General features: G+C 35.6%; 1 protein-coding gene across 1 annotated transcript in view; it reads left to right on the top strand.

The window, feature by feature from the left end:
* PTPN12 (protein tyrosine phosphatase non-receptor type 12) overlaps positions 1-26,401 on the top strand; it is a gene marked incomplete at its 5' end in the record, with an annotated part of 77,895 nt that overhangs the window by 32,970 nt on the left and 18,524 nt on the right. The window contains 10 exons of the mRNA XM_082007541.1: positions 2,825-2,901; positions 3,934-4,029; positions 5,065-5,103; positions 5,899-5,970; positions 7,608-7,667; positions 11,068-11,210; positions 12,545-12,611; positions 13,233-13,310; positions 13,410-13,508; positions 23,268-23,353. Coding sequence (XP_081863667.1) covers positions 2,825-2,901; positions 3,934-4,029; positions 5,065-5,103; positions 5,899-5,970; positions 7,608-7,667; positions 11,068-11,210; positions 12,545-12,611; positions 13,233-13,310; positions 13,410-13,508; positions 23,268-23,353 — 817 coding nt within the window. The remainder of the gene's footprint in view (positions 1-2,824; positions 2,902-3,933; positions 4,030-5,064; positions 5,104-5,898; positions 5,971-7,607; positions 7,668-11,067; positions 11,211-12,544; positions 12,612-13,232; positions 13,311-13,409; positions 13,509-23,267; positions 23,354-26,401) is intronic.

The raw sequence follows: 26,401 nt of genomic DNA, 5'->3' as shown, positions 1-26,401 counted from the left end.
AAAGGATAGTCTTCTAACAAATGCCATTTTTCATATCCCAGAAGATAAGCAACAGATATGGTTTACTCTGCTTAGCTTTCTCAGAAGTGTTAGGAGGTTTATAACCAACTTGAAGTTGAAAATGATCTTAAGCATCATTACCTTTCATTTTCAAAATGTGTTCTAGTAATAAACTCCAGTGAATTACTGCATGTTTCAGATTGTTGTATACCTGTGTGCTCTGTTTTTCTAGCACTGGAATTTTTACTGTTGATTAGTGCTTGGAGCAACGCTTCCAGCAGTAAACTGTGCCCTAAAGCCACAGGCCCTAGATTGTTTAACAAGCTGGGCATAGTGCTTGCTGCTGCAAGGAAAGAAAGGCACATGTATTAAAATTTTGCTGGAGTATATATGTATGACCTACATCACATGTTGAAGAGTAGCGTGGTACTAAGGTCAACTGCAGCAAAATAGTTAACTATCATTGGGGTTTTTTCTGTGTTTTGTGTGGTTTTTTTTTTTTTTTTTTTTTTTTTAGTTGGGAGGAAGCATGTTTCATGGATGGGGTGAAGCAGGGGAAGTTGTTATTGTTAAGAGTTGTTACGCTTTCTCTTGTGCTAGCATTTTGGTAGATCATGAACAATATAGCAAAATCTTGGTAGCACCTAGGCTGAATCGATGAGACAATAGCTAGTTCAGTAGTGATTTGCTGCAACCAGAACGGTAGATGTGCATTTCTTTTCATCTACATAAAAATAAAAGCTGCGTCATTGGATCTGAAAGGGTACGCAGATCATAGTGGGGAAAATGAGGAAACCTCAAAGCTGACACTGAGGAAAATTGAAGGTATATTTTCAGTTAAAGTGAGAATATCTTCAAATATCCAAAGATTCCAGCAATAAAGTGATGGGAGACCAGCTTGACAGAAATGAAAGCCAGGAGATGTTTTGGAGGAGGAAGGGGGATGATACTTGTCCTATCTTTTATAAATCCGGAAAAGAACTTAGAAATGTAACTTAACTGGAGATTAGTGCTGTATTTATCAGAAATTGTTACTGCTAACAGAGATCAGTACCTCAATATTAACTCAGTACTGGCTTAATAGTAAAAAAAATGTGCTTGTTCACATTATAGTTTACTAAGCCATCCTAAATGATAGTTAAATGAAATACGGTGTTCACTGGTTACCTGAAGACACCAATTAGTAATTGTGAACTGAACCTTTAAGCTATGTATGAATATCCAAGCACTTAATCTTCTGAACCTGGAACCTGCAATAGGATTTTTCTTGGAGAATTCTCTTCCAGACCTGAAACTCGGAAAGAGCTGAGCTGTGACAGATACAGGCAGGCTTGAAATGTTGACACTTGGAAACTGCTCTAGAATTTTGGATCTACTGTGGTGGGAAGCTAGGAGCCCTCATTAGCCTCCCACTTTACTTAGTTTGATCTGCTGTTTAAAAGTAGTTTTTATTATTAAGTCTGTGACACCATTACATGCTTATAAGGTGTTCTTGCTTTAACATTATATGTATGAGTGTAATATGTTTTAAGGGTTTCTCTAGGCCTTTATGTGAGAGTATGTTGTCTTTAGATCTGTGGTCTAAATGTCTTGTAATCTGCACTTGTGCTTTTTTTTAGGAAGCATTATGTGGTAACATAAACATTTTAATCATATTATCAGAACTGTAGCAGAAAGTTTCACCATCTTGGAAGCGAGTATCTTGGAAGCTTCTTGGAAGAGCTTTCTGTATAAAAATAGCTCTCTAGTGGAGCCCACTTCTTGTGGGCATGGTTCCCTGTTTTATTACCAGCAAAGTTTTGACCAAAAAAAAAAAAACCCAATCATATTTCCTCTTTTTAAATAGGCTTGTTCTTTATGCTTTTTTCTTGAACTTAGCTCTAATAAAAGTTTTAGCAGCTGTTCTGTGGTTGAGTAATTGACTCTGAGAGCAGAAAGTTACAGAAATTGCTTGAGCAGATGCTGTTTCTGGAGATACCTCTAGTTCCCCAGTTCATCAATAATTTTTTAATCTGGTTTTCCAACTAAAACAGCCTCTATTGTAGAGATAGTTTGAATTATTTTTATGTGATAGCAAGGAAGTGTTGGTATCAACAAGAGCTGGAGGGACTGGTGAACCTTCCAATGACCTACCCTCCTTCTTAGTAAGAATCATCCAGTTGTTTCTGTATTAAAGATGTGCTTCATTTTTTTTCAACGCCAAAAAGAATTCCAAGATGTTTAGTTTATTCTGTCAACAAGTAATAAAGGCTATTTCTAAGACTGCTGAGGATTTTTGTCTCCAAAGAACTGCTGTTTTTCTAAGAAGCATTCTTTGAGACAGTCCGTAGTGCTTGAGGCAGAAACCTGAAATATCAAAACCTCCTAAATGAAGGAATCTGCTGCTTCTAGTTTAGAAGTGCCACAGCAAAGTGCCTAGTCTGGTCTTTGGGGAATAGAAATCAGTCTGCCTGAGCAGTAAACGCCAGTGCATGTTTCATATTGTACTACGTGAATCAAAACTGCAATTTTGATTACTTTTGATCAACAGAATTTTGCCTTTTTAATGAATCGCTTTTGCAATTCCAGTAGTTGGTACTCTGTAAACTTGAGCATCAGAAGCACATCGCAGTATGGGCTACTCTGCTTATCCTGACCTGCATTGGTTTACCTATAAATTAAATTGACTGACTTGATTGTGTGATTTATCTTTGGGAAACATTCTTTAATGCTTAATTTCTTCTATAGATATAATAAGTACTATAGATATTATATTTACTGTTACATATTGATTCACATGTGTTGTAATTCTTGTTTAAAAAATAAAATTCAATTCTTCTTTCAGTTGACCATAGCCGGGTTAAACTGACCTTAAAAACTCCCCCCCAAGATTCAGACTACATCAATGCAAACTTTATTAAGGTGTGTATTACTATCTTTACAGTTCTTACATTCTTTCTAAGATGTTATTTCATATCAGTGCAGTTTAATATTACAGTTTGAGATAAGAATTTAAAGCTGTGAGGGAAGATTTTACTTTACTATGGCTGAAATAAATTTTCGAACATGATGCCATTTATAAAGCAATTTTTTAAGTTTTAATATTATTCTAAGTGTAAATATAATATAAAATACTTAATTTTGAAGTGACAGGCAACCAAACTGGAACTTTGTACCATGGGAAAATTCAGCTACAATTATTTTAACAGTTGATAGTGTTAAAAATACCAGATTTTAAGAGAGGCTGTTTTTAGGGATCAAAAATGAGGCATTTGACATATCTTGTATGTTAATAGGCAATTCTTGCTGTTCATGGCAGAAATGTGGCAATGGAAGTATATCTAACATTCTTAAAGAGAAGCCAGAATTTGGCTAAAAGCCTGTTACACTTGCTTCGGAGTGTAAACAAAGTCTTGGGCTTTCCTTGTAGCCTTGTTCTGATGCTGCTTCTACACAGTAATGCTTATTCAGAAACAGGTATTCCTGTAAATCTTACTTCTTGAATGTTTAGCTTGAAAACCTGATTGTAAATGTCTTCAAGCTTTATATAAAACAAATTTTAAAACTTGGGGTTTTTGAAACGTAGTATTATCTGAACTTAAATTTGTTCAAGGGGGTGCTTTATAGCAGGAAGATTTTTCAAATTTTCATTATTAAATGTTTGTGTAACAAAGAAAATGCAGCCTTAAAGGGAGTCTTCAGAATCTGAACACACAGAAACTTAATATTTTCTGTTACAGTCTCTGGCAGCATAGTAGTTGTTATAATCTTGGGGCCCCTTGAAATCACCAGCAAAATTCCCACTAATGTAAATGGGACTTGTATTTCATATTCATCCTCCTGTTGTACCGCCCCCCCCCTTCTAATTTTACATGATTATAACCTAAAGCCTTTTTTATTCAGTGCAGATAAATTTTATTTATAAACATTAATGGTTCTTTTGTGCAATCCTAGGGAGTACATGGGCCAAAAGCATATGTTGCTACCCAGGGACCACTAGCAAATACAGTAATAGACTTCTGGAGGATGATATGGGAATACAATGTTGCCGTAAGTACCTACTTAAAAACCAATATTGGGTATTACCTTAATTCATGGCACAGTGATAATGTATGTCTTGCCTGAGCTGGCTATTATTATCAAGAATGTTGACAGTGATTTAGTCCATTTACTTCTCAAATCTTGTTTTTTGTAGTTTAAATAGCATTCTATATATGATTAATATTATTTATTCAATCTAATAATGTAAATTCAAAGTAATAATTTTGTATTCATTCAATAAAATTATGCATATTTATGAATAGGTTGGTGCTTGGTTACATCTGTCCTGTAGGAGACCGTACAACTCTGACTTAATGTGGACTGATGAAATCGGATACAGAAGCAGCATGTGAAACAAAAAATATAAAAGCCTACCTTTCTATTTATGCTAATTTTGGGTTACTTATTGTTTTATATATTTTATATCTGTTTTAACTCCTGACAATAGCTTTTTACTTTTAAGTACTGTTAAAATTTGATATGTTCAACATATTGTTTCTGAAAATATTTTTTTGTTTTATCAGACACTTAAATCGTAGTTACTTATTGTAACAAATAACTTACCTGTTAGTGTATTTTTATTGTGCTATTCACATTAGTTTATCTGAAATACCTTCAGTTTTTGCATGTATTTTAAGTAGTCTATGTCATTTTAAGCAAATATACCCGTGTTTCTTCCAGTTGGCAATATTGTTCTATATTTTTGTGATCAAGTCTAGACTTTACAGTCAGGCTGAATAAATAAGGTATTTGTACAGGATTGCAGTGAATTCAAATTAAGTAGCCTTAAAATGTTGTATTAGTGTTTAGATTAGATTATTTTGTGCAGGATAAAACTTGGGGACTATTTTATCAGTAGTAAATTATTAGTAGTAAAAATAGTAAAAAAACCTATTAATATTAAAAAATAGTATTAATTAGTCTCTTCAGTAGTAACCAATTAAGGACTACCAGTATCTGCCCAGATAGAAACAAGCAGTGAAGTGCTGGTGAATTTACTTGATCTAAAACCAGCTAACTCCAAGCATCTTTTTTTCTTTTCAGATAATTGTCATGGCCTGTCGAGAATTTGAAATGGGAAGGGTATGTATACTAAATACAAAACTAAATGAGTATTGCCCATGCAGGGCAATATGCCAATACCTGTGAAGCTTCATATGCCAAATCCATAACTAAAAATAATCTGCCAGGTTGAATGTGAATGCCTGTCCTTACATTTGTATGCATAGAAAACAGTGAATGTGACTGCTTTTCTTTGCTCCATTTATAGTGTTACGTGATTATTTAGGTGTCATCTCAGTGGAATATATGTGTTTGTATACAGAACTGTACCTATGGTCTGTTTCTGGTCATGTCATTATGGAAAAAAAATCTGTCTTTGTGGCATGTAGGCCAATTATCAAAATCCTGAGTCTGTCAATTTCCTGTCAATTGATACAGCTGCAAAAACAATCTATCTTAAATGTCTGATATAATCTTATGTGCTGAAAAGGAAAAAAAAAAATGTGGTCCAGAATTGTGAACTCCAAAGTAAAACACAAAAACTGAATTAGCTCTTATGACTTCCCTCTGTATGATGTGTGCTTGTGCATAAGTAGGCAGTCATGAAGTTCATGTCCTACTTTACAAAGTGTATTTTGGCTGTATTTATTGATCATCTGCGTTTTCAGTTTTGTTTTTCTTTTGGTATCCAAAATAAAAGATCTTTTACTATCTTAAAAGAAGTCCAGCAAGGCACCAGTAGGCAGATGTTAAGGAAAAACACTGAATAGAGAGAGAATAAGGCATTCAAGATTATAATTTTGTCTGCTCTTCTTCTGTTAATCATCATCTTTCAGTGCTATACATGAATTAAATTAGGATTCTTTGTTTTAACAGAAAAAATGTGAACGTTACTGGCCTCTGTATGGAGAAGCAGCTGTAACTTTTGGACCATTTCGTGTTTCTTGTGTAAGTATAAAGCTTTATAAATTAATTTTGAAGTATTTAATGCTTTTATAACTTAAAATAACTGTTCTACAAATGCTTTTTTTAATTGTTTGGTACCAATTTTTGCACAAAGGCAGTGGAAAACAATGTGTATATCTAAGCTGTGTGGTTTTTTGAATCCTCCATAATTGTTTTTCTTTAAGGAACCTGCGTACATTGGTCTAGTATCTTTGTGTCATTTCTTTAGCTTTACATGATGTAGGTTTGGATGTCTGTACCATACTCAAGAAATCAAATAATATTCAAGCAGTTGTTTCTCTCTGTTATTACTTTTGTGCGTTTTGGATATGCATGAGGAATGAAAGTAACACTGGACTAGGTTATTTTCTTGAAGTTACATAAAGTTAATTAGCATGAATAAAGAAAAGGGAAACTGAACTAATTTTTTTTTTTTTTAGCTTGTTTCTGTTGGTAACAGATACAGATTTATATGAAAATACTGCCTTTGCTTCTATTGTTGCTTTTAAAATCAAAACAAAAATGAGTAGCAGATCGCCATGAGGTCTCAATCTTTTCCTGGAGGATTCCCGGGGGGTAACTGTCAAGTAAGCTGTGGTTCCAGAAAGATGGAGGAAACCTGAATGTTTCCGTTGCATGTTGTGTCAGTGTTATCAGGACTTCTGATCTCTAAGTGTAACTATTGAGAACCTCTTCCAGTTTTGATACTTGCTTATAAATGGTAACATAAGGATTTCTGGCATATTAATAGGCAGGAAGAGGGTCTGTGGATATCTGCTACACCAAGCACAGCAGGGAATTGAGAGTAGTCATTCCTTTGGCACCTGTCATCTCAGCATCACACAACAGTATACAGTATAGGTTTTTGCAATCATTTTTCATGGTAAATTTCCAGTAGTAGATAGGAACATGTTAATATATATATATATATATATAAAATATTTATAATTTATTTCCTAAATTCACCTGTGAGAAGCTGTGATGCTAACCTTTCAAAGGCATCTTCAAAGTGTGATATAACTGATATCTTAAGTACAATAATATTGTTTGGTGTCTACAGTATAAACTTTCCTTGATGTTCCAAAGGCAGATATGAAAATTCTGGGAGCCAAGAAGCTGTGCTTTTTGGCCACAATGAAGATAATCACAATGATCCATTCAGATGCACCTTTAATTGAAAATAATGGAAGGAAAAAAATGAAAGGAGATGTCACAGAATAGAGTGCGAAGAGGCTGAAGTTTATACAGCAGAAGTATTATAGAAGGATGGCTGTGGAAGGCAATCTGGGAATTAAATAAATGTATGGAGAAATAAAGCAAAAGAAGTACTTTTACAAGGTTTTACTTGTACTATTACAAGTTTTATTGATGGTTTCAGAAGCAGGGTGTATACTTATTGGTTTGAAAACTCACGTTTTTATTTTAAGTACAAGTAACACCTTTCACAGATATCTTATGTAGCAAGCTAAGTTGCTGCTGTTTAAAATCAATGTTTTGATTGCCCATCTTTTGGTGAAATCATAGATACAAAACCAGTAAATTAAAAAAAAGACACCGGAGTTTAAAGTTTGGATTTTTAGTTATATCCTGTATGCTGTATATTGATCTTTTCCAATTCATTACTCTTTTCTCATGTTTAGGAAGCTGAGCAAGCAAGAACAGATTACTTCATTAGAACATTATTACTTGAATTTCAGAATGTAAGTATATGATCGCTTCTGGTCTCAACTTAATGGTTGCTCAGAGATCTCTCAAATGATACAGTGGAGGAAACTCATGAAAATATCTTCAGTTTTTTAGGTGCTGATTCTGTACATATGTAAATCATCAAGTTTAGAAGTGATGTTAAAAGCTTAGTATATAAGAAAAGAGTAGTGAATCTCTTTACTTACCTTTTATGTATGTTCTTGGTTAGCCAAAGGTGTGTGATGGTTTTCAATACCATGTGTTAGCAACTAGAAAGCTTCTGTCACCCCAGGAGAATTTCACTGTATACCCCAACTGAAAATATGATGACAAACGGAATCAAACTTATAAAAAAAACCTGTTTCCTGTAGTTAGCTTCTTTTTGGGTGAAGTATGTGTACTTGTTACAGTTTGCCCTATACTTTCTTTTATTGTCAAGAGCGTTTTACAATGTTAAAAGATATTTCTGATGCCCGTTCATGTACTTGTATTGCCAAATAAAAATAAAGCAAGAATGACAACAACTTAATGATTTCTTTTTTCCCCCAAAGTTTCTCACTCTAGCTTGTAAAGTTACTCTCTTTGGAATTGAAATAGATATGAAAAATATGGAATGTTCTTGATTAAATTGATTTGCATTGTCTTTTTGCTTGGAGAACTTCTGCATGGGGGAATTATATGTAATATATTCAGGGGTCAAGGTAGAAATGTACTTCTAAAAGTGAGCTCAAGACTTCTGGATTCTTGAAGATTTGATATCCTAGTGTTCAAGATGTAGAAGTGGCTTACCAGACAAGTATTCTGGTAAACAAATTCATTTACACTATTTGTTAAGTTGGCAACTGTAAATGGTTAAGATTAATCTCTTTATAGAAGAAATGGAGTTTATTCATCTTAGTGAAAACGTATGACACAAACTGCTGTAAAACATGAGACCTAATTCATAAACTGAATGTTATGTTAATTGTGAAAATTGTCATATTTTTAGTGAGAGAAGAGCACTTGCATTCTCATGTGACTAAGAATGAACGGTTTAAGCCTTTCTTGCAACTTACACTTAAGTGTCAGATTTGAGGTGACTATTCTCTGAAAAGCAAATGTCAGTAAATAAAAATAAGTGTAGAGCTGTCCTGCAAAAACATGAAAGTTGACAGTCTGTTTTACAGAATACCTGTAATTTTAATTGGCATTCTATTTTAAGAAATTATTTATTACAGGTTAGTCTCACTTATGGTTATGTGTTCTTTAGCAATGCTGTGTTCCATTTCAACAACTGATATTACACCAGTTACGAAAACTGGTTAGTCATGATGGGGGTAATTTTGGGGTGTAATTTTTGTCTGCAGTAGCTTGCTAGGTGCTTGCAGTGGGATGCATGAACTTAATCAGTTTATTTCTGTTAGTGTGTCCTGAATGCTCATAACTGACTGTTCTATGAAACTTTTTAGATAGCAGAAATTAACTGCATAACAAATGTGGGTTTTGCAACATTTTTCGAAATGGTGCACTTAAAAACAGAAAGGAAAAGATATCAAAAACCCCAAAGCAGAACCTACATTACTTTTAATACCTGAATATCGTGAGAACTGGTTACTTCAGAAACAGTAGCTAATTTATATTTTGCTTGCATATACTATACATGCAACTCATGTTTAGCTACTTGACTTCCATGACTTCTGTTCCACTTAATTTTTATAGGGTGCCTGTGTACTACATAAAAACTTCAGTAGTAACAAAAAGCTACAGTTTGCATTATGCTTTTGATCTTAGCAGAGCCCAAAGTTTGTGTTCCGTTAAGGAGTAATACAATTGAAAGGATTAACAAGATATGTTGCTATTCAACCTACGCAGCTGATAAAATGATTTTTCTTCAGCCTTACCTAGCAAACTTGCTTCAGGGTTTCTGTGAGCACACGTTTTTGTAATGAATTACAGACTTTTCATCTTACTTTGAAGCATTCTAGGTGTAGCCTTGAACTCGCGAGGAAGATATGTATTGGTGGTATAAAGTAATACTCTTTTAAGTTCACTTTCTGCTTTTCCAGAATAATGAAAAGTTTTGTCACTTTGTAAAATTTTCAGTGGATTATCATACAAAATACTATGGAAAAGAATTTAAAATTAATATAAGTATACAAAATTATCCTAGGTTCTAGGAAGAAAGCCAGTTTGAAACTTGAAGATTATTTTAAGCTAAAACACCAGGTTCCTTCTTAAAAAGTGGTAGTAAAAAAAGGACTATGAAGGTCCCTTTTCATTTTTCATTTCCATATAAAAAGCATAAATTCAGATTATTTTTTTTTTCCTGACATTTCTGCTAATGTGAAAAATCACTGGGTTTGTATCTTTAAATGTAATTAAGTGAAAGTTCTTGGTGGGCCTTAATAGGCAGCTGTGACTTTTTCTTCCTCACTAATAACATAGGTTTTACATAATCAGTTGGATCTTTAACACTTCTTTTCTTAGGATGCATTTTCTCTTGTTTTTACTAGCTACAGTGCTTCCACAGGTCTGGCAAAAGTAAAGCGTCAAAAAGAGTTGGTTCCATTGGAAGACAATACAAATTTCCATGCTCAAGAGGCCCACTGTGTTGCTTCTCAAATAGCTAAACAGAAGGCAGAATAGGTGTGGAAACTTATAACCTGTAACGTTGATCAAAAGATTCATACACCTCTCTAGTACATTACTCTGAGGGTATACTAGAATCCAGAGGTGTGACAGCAGCATGGAAGGGTGCAGTAGATCTAGCTGTACTGCAGATGGTTTAGATAATGATGAGAAAGAGGCTTTAGTCTTTCAGGGATTCAGGGAGCTGAGTAACTAGGCTGTTCTAAAGCCTGCTTCTTGCCTTGTCTTCAGTACTATTGTAACATAGGCTAACTAGAATAAAAGTGTACCTACTGTTGTTGCATATTTAGATACGGTCTGAATTATTTCTTTCATTTACTTAATTTCCTTCTGTGCGCTCACACATGCACGCACACACTTTATTTTGTAATGTCACAAAGCACCCACGCACCCATTTTATTCCAATGGAAGCTACTGCAGTACAATTGGAAAGAGAACCTTTCATGATGGTTTTTCTTTCTTTTTCAAAGTTTAAGGCTGTAAGAATGTAGCATCTTTTAACACAGTACAACGTTGTGGGTCCTCATATATTATAGAGAGGGACTTCTGTGAACTGTCCCATAGTGCTTTCTCCTATACATTAGCAGGATTCACAATACTACTCCAGAATTTCCCTTTTGTTTTTCTAAGTGGTATAAGCTTAGTAGGGTTTTTTTTATACAGTAAATGGCTTTGCTTGTCCACGCTTAATCATGTAAAAAGTAAAGATGCATAGAATTAATTATTTCATACAAACTCCTCAAATATGTATTATCATTAACACCTTTCTTCTTCCCTCTCCCTTAGGAGACTCGTAGTGTCTATCAGTTTCATTATGTTAACTGGCCTGACCATGATGTCCCTTCATCTTTTGATTCTATACTGGACATGATCAGCTTGATGAGAGAATACCAAGAACATGAAGATGTACCAATTTGCATACACTGCAGGTATCAAATATTTTTATTTTTTTAAGTTTATACATTTTAAGTTTTTTGTCTAGACTTTTGGTATAAGATGCACTAGTTTGATTTTAAATCAGAATTTATTTATCTATTTTAGTTTTCTAAAAAGGAGTATTTCTTCATGTCAGAAAATCATATATATCATGCTCAAAATCATATAGTCTTCGTTGTCTTAAAACTTGTGCCACAGTGAAATTTGAGTTTAAGCCAGATTATCAGTCAGAAAATAATTAGTCTTTACAAGGGAAACCGTTTTGTGGTTCTTAAGATATTTAAATCCTCATTAAGACAAAATAGACTTTGAAGGTCATTGCAAATCACATATGGGAGTGAAGGTTCCATTCTCAATAGGAGAGACTACAGACCAGGTGCATCACTACCTAAGAACTTTTCTGTCTGTCCTCTAATATGACAAAAAGATCTCTAAGCAGCAGGCTGTGGTTTTCGATTGGTAAGTTTTTTCTTCTGAGCAGCAGTCTCGTCTTTGACTTGAAATTTGGCTAACAGAAGGACTGTTGAAACTAAACTGCTGTGAAAATGTTTTGGTGAATTGACCGTTTCTGACAGTCTCTCTGTAAAGTTCTTGTCTATGATATTTGATACTTTTTAAAGCAACAAAAGTTAATGTATTATATGTCAGGAAAAACCGAATTCAAATTCTTAAGCCAGGAAATGTTAAATTGTTGGGTCTTACTAACTTAGCACTGAAATCCATTTCACTTTGTCCTGTTTCTCTTCAATGTCAATACAGTTGTGAAAGTTGGTTCTTTACAACAATATAATTATGTAATAAATATGCATGCATTATAACTCTTTATGTGTAAAATAGAAAAATTCATACTATAAGGAAGAATAAATGTGATAGTTTGCCATTTTTTTATAAATTTCATTTTTAAGTTTTTTAGATGAAAAACAAAATACAGTATGATACTAAATCAGAAAAACATGGGAAGTCTTTAAATGTATTCTGTTCTGCCACTTAACATATCTATCATTAAACTTGGACAAAATTCCTACTGCTGAAGCTGTGGCAACTAGGAATAGTGTGAGGCAATAAAAATGTCAGCATTGAAGCAACTTTCATGATGTAGTTCCAACTGGCTATGAAAAACTTGCATAAAAAACTTCAAAGCTCTATCTTGCACTGGTAATTTTTTTTTATTTTTAAGACACTACAGTGTCAGATTGAGTGAGCTTAAAATGATAGTCAAGAGATTTTGATTTTTTTTTTTTTTCACGTGGCCTCTGGAAATATAAAGCTTATAGTGTGTTTTTAACAAATTAAAATTTCTAACACACCTAACTGTTTATGTTCATAGTGCAGGGTGTGGAAGAACAGGAGCCATCTGTGCCATAGATTATACATGGAATTTGCTTAAAGCTGGGGTAAGGAATCTTAGAAGAAGAAATTTTATGGCATTCCGTCATTTCATAACAGTGATTGATTGAGCTCCCAAATATTCTAAAATAGTGAAATGTTTAAGACGTTTGGGAACTCTTTTGACAGGTTGAATGTTTAGATTCATTGCATTCATGCTTCAGTATGAACATACTTTCCTTTGACAGCAAGTTTTTATCTAAAAAAAGTCACCGTAAAATTCTAATTTTTTTTAACATATTTCAATATGAAGTGATTTCGAATTCAACTTTTTCTGTTTCTGCTTAATCTTGCAGCTCCTAAAGCTTGATATTTCATATACACAGGAATAACTTCATTCTGCATTTTTTAAGGTTATGAAGCACCATTAACTTTGCAGTATTGTATTAATGCCTTAATTGGATGTCTCATTATCAAAATACTGGAAATGCTCTCATCTGGTCTAAATCAAATGTTTAAACCCAGTTCTGGAGAGGAATTGCTTTTTAAAAAAAAGTTGAATAGCTGCAATGTGGAGAACAGACGGGCTTTACCTGCAAAAGTTAAACATACTTTATGTGTAACAGCTTTTGTATTGCTGTTCTCACAAACAGTTATGTCATTGTAATTGACTTCCCTCTATATTTCAGAAAATACCTGAAGAATTCAATGTATTTAATTTAATACAGGAAATGAGGACACAAAGGCATTCTGCAGTGCAGACAAAGGTATAGTTTGTTTTAAAAGGAATTTTTATCATATGATAATATACCATCATTCTTTGTAAAGATTTCATACACTAATTTTTATCTGGTAACTTACTATAGGAGCAGTATGAACTTGTCCATCGAGCCATAGCACAACTGTTTGAAAAGCAACTGCAAAAATATGAAAGTTGTGCGGACTGGAAGATTGCAGATGGAGTGGTATGTGTCTTTCCTGTATGAGTTTCAATTAGTTGTAGCTGTTACCTTCTGATCAAGATTCTTCGGTAAAGTCTGTTTTTTAAAGTTAAGTGTTCAGTGGTGTTTAGGCACATACAGAACTTGTTTGGACTACAAGTGGTTTTTGCTGAGTAGGGACAGCTAGCCTGTACTTAACACTGAGGACTTGGTTGGAAAAGCTGAGTTGGATAATTAAAGGGATATTTACCACATATACCAAATGCAGTTGCAATGGGGGAAGCAATAGAAGGAATTCTAGTATGGGTGAAATGCAGGACTCAAATATTTAAATTGTGAACCTTACCTTAGTGAGGTGGCAATAGTTGACAAGCTGATCTGTTGCTTTGATTGGCAGTACTTACCCCAATTCTGATACATTGGCAGCAAATGAAATTTTGTCTAAGCCTGACCTTCTGCAAATTACTTATTAAACAGTATGATAAAGAGCAAGTTAAAAACAAAACTCCAGCCTACATATACACATATAAATATAAATAAATATAGACATATGTGTATATAGATGACTTCTATCTGATCTATGTTTAGCTTAAAATCTTGAAAGGGAAAAACTTCACTGGAGTTTTCTTTTCTTCCTTCCCAGCAATGTGGTGTTGGGCCCAATTTTAAACCAGTAGATGAGCATTGATCTGACTCTTCAACTGAGACTTCGATATTACATGTTGTTGCATAGTACTTTGGTCTTGGCCCAACACAGCCTTGATGGAGTTGAGCAGGACTGGCAGTGAATGATCTTACTGAGTTCTCATATTGTGTTGAAGTAGTGTTTGCACTCGAACAGAGTGGGGGAAAGAAAAACAGCTTAAAAATGCCTTTCATTATTTAAAGCTTCATTTATAAAGCTTTCAGAAAGCTTCATACTCTACCCTTTTAGCAAAGGGGAAAAAAACCCTACAAACAATGAAGAATATTATTTTTCTCAAGGTATTTGAGGATTTGTCTGTCTTTCTGTCCTTCCACTTAAAATTTCATGTCCCCTAGGTTTTTTTCCCTTTTTTATGTTCAGATATGTTTTCTTGGCTATTACTGGGCAGTAGGTGAAAAATGGGTTTTTGTATAAACATATTCTTTCTCTCTTCCACAGTTCAGAACTGCGTACCACACTTCGTCCTCGGACTGTGTTTTGTTTATTCATTGATTTTATCTGTCCCTTCAGTACCTAATTGTTGTAGGTGCTATAGCTCCCCAGAGGGGAGTATTAGTATCTTCAGGACCCTTTGAAATCTCTGGAAGGCATTTTAAATCTGCCTTTATTAATAAACATCCCTTTAATTTTAGGGGTTTAGCTATTCTATACAGTGCTTTCTAGGAAGCCTAAGATGTTTTTCATTCTTGAACAAAAGGCATATTACTCTACTGTTAACTCATAAGAATTTATAACAGTTCATGCAATAGTTCCGAGGTCTTCAGTCATGATGGCAAACCTGATGGACTAAATGGAATATGGATAGGGCAGGCTGTTTTCATTTGTTGTTTGTTTGATATTCAGCCTAGCTGGTCTGTGAATTTTCATTTTATTTATGAGGAATGATCATGATGGGGTTTGGAATGTGCAGATTCCTAATTACTTGAGTTTTGGTCATAAAATAATAGGCAGATCAGTCTACTGTATCTTCTGGTTATTTGACTTTGATCTGACCAGTGTCAGCACTCTTACATAGAATCAAAAAATTTCTCTTATTTATGTGTATTCCAGAACATCTGAGTAAGGACGTGACACCGTATCTGTAACAAGGCTGTCTGTAGCACATCTTAGGAGATTTGAGTGACTGAATAATAAAACAAGAGCAAATGGATCATGGGTAGATAATGTGCATGGGAGTGAGTCAGGGAGAAATCCCAACTCTGAATATGCAGTATCAGTGGGAGTGTGAGTGAGTTTTGCTTGAATATGATTTTGGTTATAATCAGTAAATATTAAAAGAAATTGAATGTCAGCAATTATTTGGAAACTAATAAGAGCAGAGAACATAATGTCATTGTGTGGATACCCTGCAACTTGAATATTGTCTGCAGGTCTGGTCTGCTTATCTCAAAAGTGTATTACAGAATTCAAGCATTAAAAATTTGGAGAAGGATCAAAGGTGTCAGAAGGCTCCATTTAAAGAACAACCAGATTGAGCTGGAAAAGAAATGGCTGAAGTTAGGTATGATAGAGGTTTAGTAGCAGTGAAAAGCTGATTTCTGTTAACGTTTCCTAAAGGGTATCAGTGAGACCTGGCAGACTTAATATAAAAGGAGATAGTTCTTCATGCAACATGAAACTGCAGAGCTCCTTGCAGCTGAAAGCCTGTAGCTTTGAGGTGAATGTCTCATCATCTTGGAATCTTCTTCCGTAAATTTGCCCAACCTCTGACCTGTGAAATTCCAGAGTTGCAAACTGTTGGAGAACATCCTAGGGAAGGATCCTTGCATGCCTGCTCTGTCCTTATTCTTCCCTGTAAGTTGGTTGTTTTTGTTTTGTTGTTGCTTTTTTTTTGTCGTGGCTGGAAACAGGGCAAAATTAATGTTTCAGTCTGACTAGGTACAGCCTTTTTTGTGTTAGGAAATGATGCTTCTTCATATTGTAGCTTGAACATTTTTGCAGGGAGGTTGAGGAAAAAATCACATAGGTAAAAAGTTCCTGTATCGAAAAGTTCGGTACTTAAACAAATTTGCTACTATTTGTTTGTTAGTTAGTTAATTCCCTGAAGGCAAATTTCCTGGCATAGGCTTAGCTTCTGCTTTGTTTTTATAAGGTAGTCTTCTACCTCATATATCCGGTTAAATATCTGCTTGTAGTTTTAACCTGTTTTTCAAAACTTTGAGGCTCACCTGAGACAGTGTTTTTGCTATTCTGAAAAATCTCCCATTTTACCTCTGAGGGTGTTACATAGCATCTGTTGTATATAACATCTGTTTTTCCCCAGAAATGTTCTAGTTAGTTTTTTAACTAAGATACATCCCAGAAAGTTTGTTTGTTTTTTAAAGGGAAACAAACTCTGATGCAGAAAGTTTTCAAATAACTTTATTAAACATACTGTAATATCCTAAGGTTCCTTCCAAGATCTTACTCTGCTTGCAGATGCTACAGCAACTATGGAATAGTGTACATGTGAAGGGTTTTAATTATGTTCAGGGGAAACTTCCAAATGAAAGGATGGGCTTTGGATATATTAATGTTAGCCATATAGGAGATAGTACTGAACTGAAGAGCAAGTTTTCTTTCATCTTTCTTGTATTATATTTTGATAGTACTCTGAAGAGTTGGAGTACTCTGTAGGGTTGTTTTCATGGTTTTGTTGTCCAATTGCTTTTCCCATTTCAAGCAGTGTTTGAAATGAGTTGAGTTACCTAAGCTTTGCATGCAGTGTTTGCCAGGAACATCACAGTAAAAAGTTAATCTGATTGGCAGCGAGTAGCAGTATTCATAGGGAAGTAGCTTAGTCACAGTCCTGAGCATGTGTTCCTGTGAACTTGCCAGCTTTGCCCTGCTGGAAACAATACTGTAAAAAATCAACAAAAAAACACATGCAGTGTTTTAAAATAGACTTATAATAGGGTTAGAATTTCTGTTAGAATTTGATAGAAGGATTCAAAACCATGTGGAAAATGCACATGTGATATAGTATAATGTATTAACTATATACTCCTATCGCAGTTATACATATTGTGGATGTGTAGAATGTATAGTTACAGTACTGCAAGTCCTTGTTTTACCCTTATCCACTAATAGAAGCTTGTATTAATAAACACTTTCCCCAAAATATGGCATTGATAGTACTTTCCTATTTCTTGCATTTCTTCCTGTAAAAGTGACAGAATTCTGTTGCTGCAGTTGATTGCACTTTTAGAAGCTGTAGAGGAATCGGCTGCTGTAAGAACAATGTTGGTATTCAAAGCATTAGTGATTTGGAAACTCTTAAGTGAAAAGACATTCTAAAAAATCATATATGTGTTCGGAGAGATCTTGTTGCCTATGCTTGGAAAGTTTTATTTTATCTGAGTGTGTCGTTTCAGTCTGAAGTATTTATCTGCTGATGCTCAGCTGGTTCCCATGCTGCTTTACGATAAGGGAAAAAGGAATGCCTCAATTCCTTTTAAGGGAAACCATGAGATTACTTCTGGAAGAGTCTTTGCATTAAATTTTCTAGTACTTTACCAGTACAAAAAGCTTCTGAATGACATGAAATATTTCCACTGTGAGTTCCAGAAGAAAATGATGCATTGCAATTCTTGGGCAAAAGGTTCTGAATTGTCGGCAATGCCTGTGAAATCACAGTCTGAAACTGTGTTCCTCTATTTGCTCCAAGTTAGTGACAGCTGCATTTGGTGATTCAGCCACTGGAGGAAGTAGGTGGGGAAAAGACCCACCCTTGGGAGATGAGCAGCGCCATTTAGGTCACCTTAACTAAGTGGAATTCAGACACTGCATCCGCCATAAGAATTCCTTGTTCCTCTGCATTAACATGAGTTACTCTGTATTATTGTAGACAGAAGTAACCTATACTTCTAAGAATTTGACTTTATGGTCTTTTCATTTGTTAATGTAGTCTTTCATAGATGGATAAACACACATTTCACGTATATGTGTGTGTGTATGTATATGTGTGCTTCAACAGAGTACCTAGAAATGCCTAACTGTGCATTTTCACTTGATCCGAGTAGCTGCTCCTTCAGATCAACATGGACATTGGAACTGTTCCGTGGTTGATGCATGTAGAGGCAAAGGTTGGGGAAAGCTCCTATTTTTTTTTTATCCTTGTATTGTTAATGCTTATGTTTTCTTATAGTGAGAAGCCTGCCACAACAGGATAGGTATCTTCTGTAAGAAAGCAGGGCGCTGCACTGAACATTTGTTTGACTGAATTGCACATTTGTTAATCCATTTAAAAAAAAGAAAATTATATGATGACCCTTGTGAACTACATATGTTGTCCTGGTTTTTCTAAGCTGATACTTTTTAAAATTGTATTTTGCCTGAGAATGCAACATCTGTCTGTTGAAGCAAGAGAGTGTTGACTGATGCCAATAAGCTGTGATTAGGAAGGCTGGAAGGCTTTTTCTTAATACTGCCATCTGCTCTTCTCAACGGATGCGGTCATCCCAGTGAGATACCCTATATTCACTTCTACAGTTGAGCTTCCTCTGTTCTGCTCAGTGCTAGTTGTTCTGCATGTTTGCCAATTCACTTATTTTGATATATGACAGAAGGGTGAATCTGTGAGTTGGTATCACTCAAGCATCCTCAAAATACTGGTTGTTCACTATTTCTTGTGACACAGAACTGAGAACAAATAACAGACTTGCTCAGAGTTGAGCAAGCGGTATTTCTTCAGTTAAAAACAAGAAGAGATCTAGTAGTAACTGAGCATGATTACTTAAAAATACTGCAGCAGCATAAGGGTGATACAGGCACTGTTTCCTTGCCTGCCACTGGGTTAGTGCATTTGGTTACTACTATAAACATTTATCATCTTCAGCCCTTGAAGTAAAAATCCTTCACTTACTGGGGAATAAATTGTCTAAAAGTAAATGAAGACGTCACAGAAACATCAGTCCATTGAGCTAATTAAGCAAAGTCATGAAGTACCTCTTTTTGGTGACAATAATTCCTGTAACATTCTGCCTCCTGATTTAATGTGACTAGAACAGAGTGAACTGATCCTGATTTTAACCTAATGCAGAAGTGAAAGCTTTTGAACACATATCTGCCGGAAGCCTTCCCAGTATATGAAGTTGGAGTAACCACTGACTTCTCTTCTGGGCTTGAATGTAAAAGTGCCATTTAGTGTGTGTGGTTTTTGTTGTTTGTTGGGGTTTTTTTTCCGTTTTGTTTTTTGATTTTTTTTTTTTTTTTAACAGAATTGGTTTTGTAAACTCTGTAGTTGTGTATGTGCCTCAGATATTTGAATCTATATACATTTTTGCCAGGTATGTCCATACATTTTATTACTAGTAGCAAAAATGGCAGTGCCTCTTCAGCTACTTCTGCCTGTCTCAACTAGAAACACTTTCTTACTGTATACATATATTTAAAAAAACTTTGACGTATGTTAGCTTCTTTAATAGGCTTTTTCTTCCACCTGGGAGAAAAGCATATCTCAGGAAACGTTCTGTTCACAAACACTTCACTTTACAAACTTAGAAGGACAGGGATGGAGCTGCTGGTTTGTTTTTGAGACAACTTAGTCTACATCACAGCCAACAGGCACACCCTTTTCCTTGCCAGTACCTTTCCTTGCCAGTACCTTTTAGAAAATTGAGTGCATAAATAAGTCTGTTCCTCAAAACTTCTGTGCTGGCAGAACTGAACTGGAATACTTTTCTGATCTGTTGTAGGATGAAGTTGGTGGTAAGGAGGAGGAACTCCTCCTGTGGAGCTCACTCTTTCTAATATCTGCCTTATGAAACTTGGATGTGCTGTGGTGCTGAAACAAGGCGAATAGCATGCTCTGTTCTCAGGATGCAGTTGCATTAGTTTCCAATTCTAGTTGCTCATACTTATGATAAAGTGGGGGCTTTTTAGTACAGTATCAATGCATTTGATGCTATCCATAGTAATGACTGTATATGGGAGAGAATCAGAATTTACTTTGCACAACTCGGGGAAGCAGGGAGGAGCATGACAGTCATTGAGCAGGAAACTGAATTGCTGCTGTTGGACACTGTGAGCCTCAGCATCTTTGGCACCAACATTCAGAGGGGTACTCTGCCTAAATAAGGGCAATAACGTTTATTCTCATGTATGTTAAGGGCAAAATGGTCTGTACAGTCACCCATTACCTGATGTAAAAAAGCTGGAAATTGCTTTTCTGTGTATTTGAGGAGGGTAGAGGGGTTGGATATCCAAATACCATGGTAATGTTTCATTCCATCAATGACTAGAAAAAAAATACGATTTTTTTTTTTTTTAATTAGCATGTCTGCAATAATTTGCAGCCAGATCTTAAAAGTTCCTTGAGCCCTTAATGTTTTTCAGTAAGTCACAGAAAACTGACAAAGGGCTTAAAAGGATGCCTTCGTTCCTAGATAAGGTAACGAAGTCCTGCACTCAGTTTACGGATCAAGCATAGCATTCATGCTTGTTTTTAATATCTCATTAGCAGTTTTTGTCATTCTACTTTTTTGGACAGTGACTTTTTGGACACTGTCTTGATGACAGCACTTTTTGCTGAGAATGATTGATTGTTAAGGTAGTGCTGATGCAATAAATATCTAAAGGTATTTTACTTGGAACATGTTGTTTATTAAGAAGATAGAATGATACAAAAGCCAGTACATTAAATGTGTTAAAACATAGTTCACAGTACACCTCACTTTGAGAGTCAACTGATGGATAATAATCCTAGTTCAGTAAAGGTACAACATGATCAGTTGACCTGATATGACTATTAGTTTTTTATGCCTTACACCAGGAAAATAAAAATCATTATTAATAGAAGCAACACAGACTTAAAGAAACAATGTATTGTGACACAAATAGAAAAAAGGTCTGGGCTGTTTGGTAAGTTGAGCAAGAGTGTGCTTCAATGTTGTAAAATGTAAAGGTTCAGACCTGGAAACAAAAAGGGACAGAGTTTGATTTGGAACGGATGCATTGCGTGTGGTCTACACGTCTAAGCTCCAAATATAGTCAGTGTGGCCAACTGATCTGTCGCCTTCATTCCCAGCTTATTGACTGTTCACTTACTGGTGGATGAAAAGCTGTACATGAGCCGGCAATGTGTGCTCACAGCCCAGAAGGCCAACCGTATCCTGGGCTGCATCAAAAGAAGTGTGACCAGCAGGTCAAGGGAGGGGATTCTGCCCCTCTGCTCTGGTGAGACCCCGCCCTGCAGTCCTGCATCCAGCTCTGGAGCCCTCAGCACAGGAAAGACATGGACCTGTTATAGCCGGTCCAGAGGAGGACCTGTGAAGTTCACAGGATCCTCCTGTGAGTACAAGGCTGAGAGAGTTGGGGTTGTTCAGCCTGGAGAAGAGAAGGCTCTGGGGAGACCTTATTGCAGCCTTTCAATAGTCAATGCAGGGGCTCTGAGCAACCTGATCTAGCTGAAGATGTCCCTGCTCATTGCAGGGGTGTTGGACTAGATGACCTTTAAAGGTCCCTTCCAAGCTGAACTGTTATGTGATTGTATGAAAACCAACAAGCTTTGATTGCAGTGGGAGCTTCAGTTGTGGTCATCTAAATGTAAGTGGCTTTTATCTGCTAATTGAATCTTACTCCAAAACAAACTTCATAGTTACAGCCAGTGGTCTTCAGGACAATGAACTCCCTGTGAAATTTTTCTGAAAGGGCTAACACAAGCCATTGATACAGGAACAATAGGGATTCCTGCTGGAGAACTTCTGGAATATTGTATTGGACAGCTACTTAAGGGGGGAGGTTAGTGAAGAACAATAAGAAAGATTAAAAGATTTAATTTTTTTCTTCACATGAAAAGCTTCACTTCAGTACACTGAGGAATAGAATTTGGTAATAGACTCTTCACACAGTGATACGATGATTGTTGGAAGACTAATAATGGAAATTAAAAACATGTAACTAATGAATATAAATTTAAGTGAGGGTAGTTAGCTGTTGAGATAACTTAGTTATGATTTACTTCCAAAGCTGAAATGGCTTACCAAATTCAAATGCAACTATCATGTTTGAAGCAGAAGTAAACAGGGAATTTCCTTTTGTTTTGTAAGACCAGAGAAGGTCAGTCTCCGTCACCCAGTCTGAACAGGTAGGCTGGCAGATAGTAGACCCTGTTGCCTGAATCTGGTGTTGTGCTTTGATATTACACAGCTTCAGTGATGTTTGTGATTGTTTTTTTTAAAAATTGCTTTTCAAAAGAAAACTCTGCAAGAAAAGCCTTTAGGTAAAATACATATTAAACGCAAAATAACATTAAGGTCCTCCTTGGCTGGGCATAGGCATTTTGCATCAGTTGTTTGTTTTCTTTCTCTGTTCTCCCACTTCTTTGCTTACTAAACAATTCTGTCTTGACCTACAAGTTTTCTTGCCTTTCCTCTTCCCACTCCAGGGGTGGGAGGGAGAAATGAGTAAGTGGCTTTGTGGTGCTCAGCTGCCTACTATGGTTAACCCACAACAATATTTTATATGTATATACATATAAATGTGCATGGATACATATATTTATAAATATATACATATATAAAATACCTCTTATTTATGGTCCACCTAAAATGAAATAAAAATCTTCATGCTTTGCTGAGTGAGTTAAACTTCATTGTACACCAATGGGAGATGATTTGAAAGTGTTTTAGAACAAGGCATTAAATCTTACCCACTTGTCACTTTACAGTAGCTGAAATCCTCATTTTCTTACTGCACTGTAGATTAGTCTTATCTTCATGGGAGTTATTGTACAAGTGAAAATAATTAGACTGACTGGAGAATAAATGCTTTCAATAGGAATAATTTGGGGGACATAAGGGACCTTGCTTACTATTAACCTGAAAGATTAACTTTTGAGAATTTTCTCTAGTGGATTGGACAATGACATGCGAAACAAAATGTTTAGTCAGAAAAATTTGAAGTTGGATACACAAGATATAAAATAATACTGTGAATTTAGAGTAGAATTTTGAAAGTGATCTCTATATGCTAGCCAAAAATATGTACTATTGTTGTACATTATTTTCAACTATAATTCTAGATCTTTGGACCTTACGGTTTAAGTATTGTGTGCATCAGCTTTACAGTCATGAATGAAAACTTTTTCTTTTAATCAGGATGAAAATAATACAGAGAATGCTGTCAGTTCTCCAGATGCTGGGAAACAGGATTCTCCTCCACCAAAGCCTCCACGGACCCGCAGGTAGTTAACTGTGTTAATATACTATTTTAAGCTGACAGATTGGCATGCTTCATAAATAAAAAGTAGAATAAAACTACTGATACTATAAAGACTTTTAAGTTGCAGTTTTTTCTATTTATGAATAAAAATAATACCAATGGAAGTCTTGTAACTGACTAAATTGTAAATGTAAGATTGAATGTCTTTGCAAAGTCTTTGTTTGAATATACCAATCTTGCAATGACTACATGTGAGTAGACAAGCATAACACTTCAGTAGTCAGATATGTTAGATCTACTTGTGCTCTAATTCTGCTAGGTGATAGTAGCAAAACATACCTCAAAATAGGCTCAAATAATGACCGAACTCTCATTTTTGGAGGCAAAAACATAATGAAACATATCCATTTATTCAAGAAAATGTTGCCTGACAGACAAGTACTGCTAGAGTATGCTCACAGAATGGTTTTCTTACTGAAAAGAAAAATTGGTCTCACCAATCCTTTCATTCACCAGAGGAAAAAGAAAATCCTCTCTAGCTCTTAAAATACATAGACTTGACTTGTTCAGGACATGGTTTAGGGGACATGGTGGTGCTGGATTAATGGTTGGACTTGATGATCTTAAAGGTCCTTTCGAACCTAGTGATTCTGTGACTTTAAGAAAGCCAAAAGTAAATCTGAACTAACAGATTGATCTGCCTAAAATGGGTACCCAACCTGAGTGTTGGACAGCTAAAGAAGCAACTCTCATGAAGTGCGTGCCTAGGTTCCTTAGCTTGTTTCTGGAAGGCTTATAGGGACCTTTTGCAGGTGATCTTGCCTGTGCTACATTGCCTGTAGTTAAATAGACATTTAAGGTAAGCACTTGGGTTTCTTGAAGTTGTAGAATGATATAAGACACTACCAGCCAGTTCATGTTCTTGCATAACATTTAGTCATATAAGGAAAGTAGTTTTACTGCTTTAAAATATAATCAAACTGGAGTAGTGCAAGGTCAGGTTGGTAGTGGGAATTCCTATTTGTTCTATACTTTAATGGTTAAAGGTAGAAGATGAGAATTAAACACTTCTTTCCAGTACTGCATTTGGCAGAGCACAAATGATCTGGTAAAGTGAGCCCATTTTTGAGGGGCTAGCAAGATGAGAGCTGTGACTACACAATAAAATGAATTTTAAATCCTAAAATATTATAGGTTTGGTAAAGGAGGAGGTTTAAGTGTGTGTGTGTGTGTGTGTGTGTGTGTGTATATATATACACACACACATATAAAAAATGTAGTTGGATGTAGAAAGCCATTTGAAAATTGGTGACTCAGAATGGGCAGCAGTGTGTATGTATATTAAATATTGCAACATCTTCTTGTCATAGGAATAAGCTTAGTTTAAAACTGGGTATGGAAGTGGTCCACTTGGCTATCAACTAGTAATTTTGACCAGATCTGGAATATTGCATGCGATTTTAGCACCCATTCTAATGAGGATATTGGAGAACTATCATAAATGGGCCTGTTGCTCTACTTTAGTGGCCCTGGGGATGGTGTTTGCAATAAGACAACTTTGGAAATAATGTATGATAACAACTTAATGATACAGTAGGATAAGAATATGAGTGGCTGTTATAGTTAACTTAGCGTTAGTTTTGTCAAGCAGAAATTAGAGGGGAATGCGTTGAAAGAGAGAGATGGAAATGAATTGGGGCTTTTCACAAACAAATCTCACAGTTTGTGCTATGCAGGTAACGTCATTTCCACCTTATTTAGATTGATGGTGATGTGATGTACTCAACTATGTAGGTGATGACAGAGGAGTCTGTTAACCTGTGTTCATGATGAGTTCCAAGCTGCTCTTGAAACTTAGTCACCGAACTTAGATATGATTTCTGTCCAATAGGTAATTTCCTTATTAGTGTTCATTGAAATCATCTTAGGTGTGTACCTAGGTGTTTATCATTTTTATATATTCATGTAATAATCATATATGCGTAATTCATGTTTTAGCACACATCTGTCTTACCTGCATTGCGTTGTTCTTTACTTGCTGCATTAAGTTAAAATCATAGAATCATAGAATCTTTGGACTGGAAGGGACCTTTAAAGGTCATCTAGTCCAACCCCCCTGCAGTGAGCAGGGGCATCAGCAACTAGATCAGGTTGCTCAGAGGCCCATCCAACCTGACCTTGAATGGTTCCAGGGATGGGGCATCTACCACCTCTCTGGGCAACCTGGGCCAGTGTTTCACCACCCGCATTGTGAAAAATTTCTTCCTTATTTATAGTCTAAATCTACGCTTTTAAAACCTGGTCTTTTTTTGGACCTGCTTCCATAAACTCATACTTTCCCATCTGCCAGCACTGGCAGGAAGATTGGTTCCTCAGAGGTGAATAAATGGAAGGTTTTAGCAAAGCTTTTGTCTTTTTCAAATGGAGGTTATTTTTGAAAAACAATTAATTACACCCCTTATGGAAGACACTTCTCAGGAAAGACTTCATTTGCTATTAGTCATATCTGCTCAGAATACCCACTAATGAGCATGTTTTTTCTTGATGTGGGGGGTAATTTTACAAATCTGCAGCCTGATTCAGTCAGGACTTAGAGCCAGGTTTTGCGTATTGTGGATGTTCTGGCAAAGGTTGCCATCCTTTTCCTGGGGAGGATGGGAGAGCGGAATCCATGAAAGATCCTGATTTAATCTCTGTATGGAGAAGGAAACTGTTAAACATGGTACATCTCCTTATTGCATCTGTAGCTTTTTTCCCCAAAACATTCTCTTAACACTTTCTTCATGTCACTTCTATTATTTTTCTCTACATTGCTGTGACTAAGAATATCTTGGTACAACTATTTTAAGTATTTGTCTATATCTTTTCTGTAGTGAATGTTTTCAAGTGATTTCTAAGAGTCATTGCCTTTACAGGTAAGTTCACATTCAGTAGGCACTCTGAAATAATCTAGTTCAACCAACATTTTTAGTTTGATTTAGAATTTTCTCAGGGAACTTGCTTAAAATACTTTGTTCAGTAACATTTTTAGGTTGCCAGCCAAAGGTGTACTTGACTTGTACATGCCCTG

This window comes from Phaethon aethereus (assembly GCF_964289735.1).
Source record: "Phaethon aethereus genome assembly, chromosome: 1".
Taxonomy (NCBI): Eukaryota; Metazoa; Chordata; class Aves; order Phaethontiformes; family Phaethontidae; genus Phaethon; species Phaethon aethereus.
Note: the sequence above shows the minus strand (reverse complement) of the source record. Positions and strands in the feature narration are given on the sequence as shown.